Raw genomic sequence first — 8,664 nt, forward strand, 5'->3', positions numbered from 1 at the left:
GGGGAATCTGGCGGGAAGGAGAAAACGCCCCCCACCCCGCCCACCCACTGGCGGAATCGCATGCGCACAGGGGACCTGGTGGGAAAGGCTTTTGTTGGGAAAGCGGGCCGGCTGGAGCGGTCCGCGCATGCGCAGGCTGCTCAGCCGCGCGGCGGGGAGGGGGGCGCGTTGCGCGGAGAAAAGGGGCGGGGTGGTCGGAGCTGCTGTGCTGGCAGCAGTAGGCGAGGGCGCGGCTGCGGGGTTCCTGGTGCTGAGGACGGACGCCATTGGAGCCCCAGGGAAGGTAAGGATCCAGCCCCAGACAGGACCGGGAGAGAGCGAGTGGAACGAGGGTACGCTGTGCCCTCCCCATCCCCAATTCCCCGCCCCCGGATCTGAACAAAGCCCAAGCACGCAGAACCTGAACCCCCTTAGACCCGCGGTCTAGATAGGAGCCTCCCCCCTCCACCGCCATCAGACGCAGGCTCCCCGATCCGAGCCCTCCTTACACCGGAGCCCACCATCCGAACCCCTTTAACAGACCCTTGTGCTCCGTGCTGAGCTTCCTTAGAGCAGAGGCCCCACCTCCACCCCAAACACTCTGAGATCAATCCAGTGGAACTGAACGTTTTGCCCCCTTCCTGGAGTTGCAGTCCTGGCCTCTGAGACCTCCAGCGCTCCAGTTCGAGCCTCACCTAGCCCGAAGACCCCCACCCCATACACCTTGAGCGCTCCTGTATGAGCCCAACCTAGACCTGAATCAGCTGAATCCCCCCACCGGCACTTAGAGGGTCCCTGGGATTCATTTTCCCAGAGCTTCCAGAGGTCCCCGTTTGTCTCAGCCCTCTCATGTCATCTCCTCCCCACCGTCCTGGCCCCCTGCTCCAGGCATTAAATTCAGGCGCTTTATTTCCCCCTCTCTCAATGCATCTCCTATGGGACTCTTTGGACCCAGGCCTGCCAGTGCACCCCTTGTTCAAATCCGGCCGCTGGGCCGGGGAGCCTGCCTGTCCTAAACTCCCCTTTCAGTGTAGGGACTCCTCCAACCTCCTCTATCCTTCTCTTAGGGCTCTGTCTCTGAGGGAATCTACCCCAGCAGCCTTCACTCCCCCACCCACCCCGACCTTACACTGCCTGGTAACCTGATGATTGCAGCTCCCCACTTCCTGAGAGATCCGGCCTCCTGCTGGGTCCTGCACCCCTCCCCGTGAAGAGGCCTCCCCGTCCCTCTCAGGCTGAGCTCTCTTCTCCTTGGGACCCCCAGCATGGCTGAGGGAAGCTACCACAAAGAATCTGAAGGGTACAACGTTGAAGACATGGACGAGGGTAGTGATGAAGTCGGGGAGGAAGACATGGTTGAAGGCAACGACTATGAAGAATTTGGTGCTTTTGGAGGCTACGGAGCCCTCACCAGCTTTGACATCCGTATCCTCAGAGCCTTTGGGAGCTTGGGTCCAGGCTTTCGCATCTTAGCGGTGAGGCCCCTTGTCGGCCACCTGCTAGCCCTGGGCCTTCCCTCCTGCGACGTCAGGGAGGATGGGAGGAGGGGGTGGGTGAAGGCTGGAGTTGAATGGGGAAGGACTGCCCAGCTTCACCAAACCTTCCCTCTCCTGCTGGGAGAAGGGAGATTTGGGAGGGTCTGGGGGCTGGTCGGGGGCTGGCCAGCACAGAGCGAGTGCGTACAGCTGTCTGCCTTGCCCTCCCCTCCCTGGTCTTGCAGAATGAGCCCTGGGAACTTGAAAACCCTATGCTGGCCAGGACTCTGCTGGAGGCATTTCGGATGGATCCAGAAACACTTGCCAACGAGCCGGCTGCCCGTGCTGCCAACGTAGCCCGGGCCGCCTCCTCTAACCAAGCTGCTCGGGCCGCTGCTGCTGCTGCCCGTGCCACCTACCATCAGGTGGTCGCTAACCACTCAGTGGCCACAGACCAGGGCTCAGGAGGCGATACCCAGCCCATGACATCCGCTGCCGAGGCTCAGGCAGCCACCCTTGAGACAAGCCTTGCTTCTCCGCACAGCTCCCAGATGCTAGTCAAGAGCGAGATGGCCACCTCCGGGGCTCCAGCAAGGTCCACGCAGCCCCAGACATCCTCCCGGGCCCAGGAGGCTGCTGCCGAGGGCCCTAGTACGGCCTGTGCTTTCTCCCAGGCCCCGCGTGCCAGTGAGATGGATGCCACCCGGCCCAAAACAGCCTTCCTGGGTCAGAACGATGTCTTTGATTTCACCCAGCCGGCAGGTGTCAGTGGCATGGCCTTCCCACGCCCCAAGAGACCCGCCCCGGCCCAAGAGGCTGCCACAGAGGGCCCCAGTGCTGCCTCCGGGGGGCCCCAGGCAGCCTCTGCCGGGGAGGGGGCAGCCACCCGGCCAAAGACGACCAAGTCTGGGAAGGCTCTCGCCAAGACTCGGTGGGTGGAGCCTCAGAATGTTGTGGCAGCAGCTGCTGCCAAGGCCAAGATGGCCACGAGCATCCCTGAGCCTGAGGGTGCAGCTGCCACCTCTCAGCAGAGTGCGGAGCCCTGGGCCAGGATGGGAGGCAAGAGGACAAAGAAGGTGAGACCTCCCTGCTCTCTCCAACCCCCCTTGCTCCCCTGCTTTCTGGGCCCTCTCCTCTCCGCCTCCTCCTCTCCCTCCCCGCATCCCCTCCCTTCCCCTCCCCTCTCCTTCCCTCTCCTTCCCTCCCCTCTGCTCTCAGCTTGTGCATGTTTCTCCAAGACAGGTTGACTAGCATGTTTTTACTCCACGTAGTCCCTACCCTCGGGCCTGGAGGGAGAAGCGGTTGGCTCAGTGCCTGGCACTTAGTAAGCACTCGGCACGTGTCATCCGCTGTTCCTACTACCCTTATCTCCAAGTACCTGCTCTGGTTAAGATGTGTGCCAGGTGCTTTTGCACGGGTAGCCTGGTAGCCCTGAGTCTCTCCTCTGTCTAATGGTACAGTCCAAGCACCTGGATGACGAATATGAGAGCAGCGAGGAGGAGAGAGAGCCTCCTGCGGTCCCACCGACCTGGAGGGCATCGCAGCCCGCACTGACGACTGTGCGGCCTCAGATGGCCCCTCGGCCCCCCATGGCCCTGAGGTCCCAGGTACCCTCAAGGCACGTACTGTGCTTGCCACCCCGCAATGTGACCCTTCTGCAAGAGAGGGTAAGAAGCCTGCCCTTCCCCCATCTCGCTCCTCTCCTCCCTTGCGGGCCTGTTCTTTGAGATCGCCCACGCCTTGGTCTACCCGTGTGCTCCCTCCTTCTCCAGGCAAATAAGTTGGTGAAATATCTGATGATTAAAGACTACAAGAAGATCCCCATCAAGCGCTCAGGTGGGCAACCTGTGCCCCCTCCCTGAGCTCTGCCCTTCCCCCCTCCCACAACCCTGCCCTGTGGGCCTCCCAGCAGAGGCCCACACACACACATCAGGCCTGGCTGATGGCTCCATTTGCACGGTGTGGGGTCCTGAGTGTGCTCCCCTCAGCAGGGCTGACAGAAAAGCTGCAGCTCTGTGGCCCCTGCTCAGTCTCGGTGCTTTGCCCACCCCTCCCCTCCTGCAGACATGCTGAAGGATGTCATCCGAGAATACGATGAACATTTCCCTGAGATCATTGAACGAGCAACGTACACTCTGGAAAAGGTGGGTGCGGGGCCGGGGGCAGCTCTGTGGAGCAGGGGCTGCAGGGAACCCTTGCCCCCTGCATCCCCTCGAGGCCCAAGGGCAGGACTATGTGCTCTGGAAGGAAGCCCTCCCTGGCCTCTCCACCTGGGAGCTTCCTCTGCCTGCCTCCTTCCCTCCTTCTTGCCCTTCGTGCTCACTGAGTGTCTGTGGTCTCCTGAGGTGGATCCCATTGTCTCAGCCAGTGTCAGTGCTCCCACAGGGTACTTCGTCTGCGGCCTCTCTTCTTCCTCCTCCCCCAGGGCTTGGGGCTCCCCGCCAAGGAAAAGCTCTAACGGGGAATTGAGTGACTGCCTGCAGGACACCCAACATGGATGTTTGATCTCACATTCTGTTTTCTCCCCCATGTAGAAGTTTGGGATCCACCTGAAGGAAATCGACAAGGAAGAACACCTCTACATTCTTGTCTGCACACGGGATTCGTCAGCCCGCCTCCTGGGAAAGTGAGAGAGCACAGGAGGGTGGTGGCCTTCCTTGGTGGTGCCTCCCCGCTCCTCTCAGAGAAACGGGAAAGTGGGGTTGGGGGGCCTAGCACGGCTCCCACCCAGAGTTAGCGGTGCTGAGCAGTTAAGGGCTGGCAGGGACAGTAGCCTGGGCCGAGGATTTGCTGCTCTCCGGGTTTCGCCCCTGCCCACCCTTCCCCACCCCCATCTTTCTAGGAAAGCAAGCTCCTTGGTTGCCTCTCCCTGCTAAGGTCCTGGCCAGGGCTTGGCAGAGTGGGCCTCGGGAGGGGGACGGGGGTGTGGGGGTGCTCTCCAGTGGAGTTGTGCTCCCGACGCAATGCGCAAAGGGCAGGGAAGGTCTGGATGTGCCTCTGGACACAGGGTTGCCAACCGTTTGCTCCCTGCCTAACCCCATCCTCGGCAGAGCCCTGGGAGGAGGTGTTAGCATCCCCATTTGATGGATGAAGGGACTCAGTCTCAGGCCGAGGAATGAATTGTCTGGACCAGGTAGCGCAAGCCATACAGAGTAGGAGGAGCTGCCCTGTAGCCCAGCAATCTGGGAGAGGCTAGTTGAGTGAGCTGGCTGTGGTCCCTCCGGGCAAATGGCTGCTGGACAGGATCCCTCTTTCTACACCTTCAGGACCAAGGACACTCCCAGGCTGAGTCTCCTCTTGGTGATTCTGGGCGTCATCTTCATGAATGGCAACCGTGCCAGCGAGGGTGAGTGGCTGGACCTGCAGCTGGGGGGTTGCCCGCCGTCTCACCTTCGTGTGCTAAACTCTTGTACCTCATCTCCCCTCGCAGCTGTCCTCTGGGAGGCACTACGCAAGATGGGACTGCGCCCCGGGTATGATTGGGGTCTCTCGGCTCCCACCCCTCAGTGTGTCTGTCCTTGGGCACAAGAGGCCCCGGGATTGCAGTGGCCTAGTGGCCTCTGCGGGGCGTGGCGTCCTGGACTAGGTAGAGCGCAAAGGGTCCCACCAGGGTGCGTGGGGAAACGGTCCTGAACACTGAGCACCCCCTCTGCTCCGTGTGCCTTCTCTGTTCCCAGATGAGAACTAAGAGAAACCATCGGACCTGGGGGCTCCGTCAAAGCCCCCTGGGGCGTCCCTGGGGCGTCGCTGACAAGTGGCCGTCTGGCCTCTGCTGCCGGCCCAGGCATCCATGGGGACACCCCACAGGCTGGGAAGCTCTCAGTCCTGCTGGGAGTGCTCCCGCCCACCCCGGGCACTGCCACTGTCTCTAGTCATGCGTTCCTTTCCTTGCACTCAGGGTGAGGCACCCATTCCTGGGCGATCTGAGGAAACTCATTACAGAGGACTTTGTGAAGCAGAAGTGAGTATCGACTGAGTTCACTTTGCCTCCCACTCAGGCCTTCCTCGTGTGCTGCTCTGCCTGAGGAAGCCATTCCCCAGCCCATGTCTTAACACCAGAGGGATGGGTGTCTGGTGTGAGTGTGGGGTGGGGGGGAATGTGAGCGTTGCGGGGAGGGCAATTCCAGGGAGGCTTGGGGAAAGGGAGCACATGCTGACTGCGAGCACCGGGTGGGGTGGTACAGCCCCCATCTCGTTCAGCACCTGCCCTCTAGGCAGTGTCCCCGGCTTTACATCTCAGGAGCCTGGGGCTCAGAGAGTGGAAGCCTGACATGGCTCCGGCTGGGATAAGGCCCATTTGGGCCTGGAGTCCAGCCCCGCTGACCTTCTAGCCCAGGCCCACCCCACCCTCGGTGCTTGGAGATCTCGTGTGCCCTCACACAGGCCCCTATGCATGTTCACCACCACCACCCCCGCCCCCCGCACCACACACACACACACACACACACACACACACACACACACACAGATGGTCGAGAGTATGCATGGAGTCCACTGCTCTTGGTTGACTGTTTCTTCCTGTACAGTCATTTTCTAGGGTGGACTGTCCCAGGGTTCAGCCAGGCCGTGCTCGACGAGCCCCATGGTGGGGTGTGCTCAGAGCAGGGGGCCTGAAGAAATGGCTCCTCTGTTTACAACACACCCAACAGGAACCTGGGTTATTGTGACAAGGGGCACAAAACTCGTGGCCTTCCTATGAACAAATACCCTACACGTGCCCCCTGCACCTCCACGTGGCTGCTGGGCAGGACCAGTGGCCTAAGGGTGTGAGCACCTCAGTTTTGGAGGCAGAAACCCCTGGGAGTGAGCGTGGGAGCGAGGCAAGGGCTGCGGGGCCAGGGCAGGCCTCCTGCGGCAGCCAAGCTGCAGCCTCGGGGCTGGGAAGGGGCCACCTGGGAGCCACTGGTGCAGCAACAGGTCTGCCTGGCTGGAAGCAGAAGTTTATTTTCCTCTCTCACGCAGGTACCTGGAATACAAGAAGATCCCCAATAGCAGCCCACCCGAGTATGAGTTCCTCTGGGGCCTGCGCGCCCGCCACGAGACCAGCAAGATGAGGGTGCTGAGATTCATCGCCCAGGTAAGGCAGAGCCTCTGTTCTGGCTGGAGTTTCCCATACCTCGTTGGTTCGCTGAGGCCCAGAAAGGTTCCTAAGTCACTGACACAAGTTCACAGACGTAGTGAGTGGGTGGGGCGAAATCCCAGGTCTGGCACAGAATAATGGGAGCCCGATTCCAGTCGTGTGGGTTTCTATCACGATTTTGCAAAGCGCTCAGGAGGGCGTATGGCAGGAAGCAGGTGCTGAGCGAGGTGGGGTAGCTGTTCCGACGGCTGCTGTTCTTCCACCACAGTATCAGAACCGAGACCCCCGGGAATGGAGGGCTCATTTCTTGGAGGCTGTGGATGATGCTTTCAAGACGATGGATGTGGATATGGCTGAGGAACATGCCAGGGCCCAGATGAGGGCCCAGATGAACATCGGGGAGGAAGCTCTGATTGGACGGTGGAGCTGGGACGACATACAGGTCGAGCTCCTGACCTGGGATGAGGACGGAGATTTTGGCGACGCCTGGTCCAGGATCCCCTTCGCTTTCTGGGCCAGATACCATCAGTACATTCTGAATAGCAACCGTGCCAACAGGAGAGGCACCTGGAGGGCTGGCGTCAGCAGTGGCACCAATGGTGCGGCCAGCACCAGCATGCTCGATGGCCCCAGCACCAGCTCCACCATCCGGACCAGAAACGCCGCCAGAACCAGTGCCAGCTTCTTCTCCTGGATTCAGTAAGATTGGAGGTCATTAGATGAGACTCTGAAGGATGGGGTGTGGAGGGACTGGGAGGAGTCAGGGGAAGGCCTGGGGTGTCATGGGGGAACGAAGAGAGCCTGACGGGACACTCAGTTTGTTCTTCCTATCCCTGACGGTTCGCCTGTATTGACCCTTGTGTTCTGGCCTTTGTGTCTCCCGGTTCCAGGCAGCGCTGAGGAGCTGCAGCAGCCCCCTGCTGAGCCAGAGTGCCTCCTCTGCCCCCTCCCCGACAGAGCACTCTAGGCAGCTACTCCCCGTCCATGGAAGATGGCATGCCAGATGACGCGCTCTCTGCCCTTCCTGCTCTCCTGTGTGCTTTTTGTCGTGCTGTCGTGTTTTGGGTATCAGTATTGCATTAAAGTTGCAAAATCAGTCGGACGTCTTCTCCTTTTCCGGGGCAGGTGTGGCTCTGAGTGGCCGGTGGTCAGGCCCTCCGGGACAGGCGGGGGCCGCCTCTCCCTAAAAGGCAGGCGGGTGTGGCTGGGTCAGGCACTGGGACGCGCGGAGATGCCAGCTGAGTGTGGAGGCCAAGGGTTTCCAGGGGCTCCGGTCCATACAGTTTCATGATTTCTTACACTGTGTGGCCCCGGTTAAATGCCAGTGGGGGTCCTCAGGAGAAGGGGTGGGGTGGAGGGCCATGAGCCGGTGCCACCGTCCCTCCCACCAAGGGACGGGATCCACAGACATCCCCTAGGACCCACCTCCGCCCCATCTCTGGAGGCGCTGTCCTGGAATCCTTCCCTCATCATCCACACCATTTCAGGACCTCCTCCCTCAGACCGAGTCTTAAGGACAATGAGGTAGGCCTCACAGTGACGCTCTCACCCCTCCAGCAGGTAGAAGGAGGAGCCATTACTGCCGCAAGAGACGATTCAGTGAAAGAAAGCTGTAGGCAGACCTGGACAGCCCATTGCCTGTGACCATGACCCGAGGCCCTTTGGGAGGCTCCGGGGCTCTTCTCCATGGAAGCAGGGCTCTCCCGGCGAGGCCAAGGCCAGCCTAGGTCTCTGTGTCTTCAAGGGCTGCGTGATCCCTGCGGGGGGCGGAGGCTAGAACTCTCATTCCCCAGGTGCACGACAGTGAGGGCAGAGACACTTTGGAACCCTGGGAAGGACTCCGTAGCAGGAAGGGGCCATCTCGGGCTTTTCTGGGTCCCCCAGTGACGTCCACAGCTTGGAGGACAGGGCTCCAGGTTAAGAGGAAGGAGAGAGTAGTGTAAGGACCCCAGCCCGCCCAGCTCCCCCACCCCCCGCTTGCCTCTTTGCCCCAAGAAGTGGTCCTGCTCCCTCAGCCAGACCCGGATCCTGACCCAGACCCAGCTACATCATTTGCCAGAGCCAGTGGAAGACAGAAACTCTGGTCACCTGGCTCAAAATGTATTAACGATCGCAAGAGAGCAGCAGCAG

General features: G+C 60.8%; 1 protein-coding gene and 1 non-coding gene across 11 annotated transcripts; both read left to right on the plus strand.

Moving 5' to 3' along the window:
• Positions 1-125: 125 nt before the first annotated feature.
• LOC116747981 (melanoma-associated antigen D4) lies at positions 126-7,632 on the plus strand. 10 transcript variants are annotated; one of them, XM_032620689.1, is made up of 13 exons: positions 126-283; positions 1,244-1,454; positions 1,700-2,530; positions 2,915-3,121; positions 3,227-3,290; positions 3,519-3,598; positions 3,989-4,080; positions 4,721-4,800; positions 4,885-4,927; positions 5,353-5,415; positions 6,417-6,531; positions 6,803-7,245; positions 7,425-7,628. In XM_032620689.1, the coding sequence occupies exons 2-12, from the start codon at positions 1,245-1,247 to the stop codon at positions 7,235-7,237; spliced, it is 2,220 nt and encodes a 739-aa protein (XP_032476580.1). In that variant the 5' UTR covers positions 126-283; position 1,244; the 3' UTR covers positions 7,238-7,245; positions 7,425-7,628. The 10 variants fall into 10 exon arrangements, with proteins under 10 accessions (XP_032476580.1, XP_032476577.1, XP_032476578.1 ...); XM_032620686.1 differs by having other exon boundaries at positions 6,803-7,233; XM_032620687.1 differs by having other exon boundaries at positions 156-283; positions 1,135-1,454; positions 7,425-7,632.
• Positions 6,042-6,170, plus strand: LOC116748195. Its single transcript, XR_004348206.1, has one exon. It is a non-coding gene; the product is annotated as a small nucleolar RNA SNORA11 (small nucleolar RNA).
• Positions 7,633-8,664: the final 1,032 nt, after the last annotated feature.

The sequence above is a fragment of the Phocoena sinus genome, chromosome X, assembly GCF_008692025.1.
Source record: "Phocoena sinus isolate mPhoSin1 chromosome X, mPhoSin1.pri, whole genome shotgun sequence".
Lineage (NCBI taxonomy): Eukaryota > Metazoa > Chordata > Mammalia > Artiodactyla > Phocoenidae > Phocoena > Phocoena sinus.

Coding starts and splice junctions, on each gene's coding strand:
- LOC116747981 (XM_032620686.1), top strand. CDS start 1,245: ATGGCTGAGGGAAGCTACCACAAAGAATCTGAAGGGTACAACGTTGAA. Junction 3,599..3,988: donor CAACGTACACTCTGGAAAAG/GTGGGTGCGGGG, acceptor TCCCCCATGTAG/AAGTTTGGGATCCACCTGAA. Junction 4,928..5,352: donor AAGATGGGACTGCGCCCCGG/GTATGATTGGGG, acceptor CCTTGCACTCAG/GGTGAGGCACCCATTCCTGG.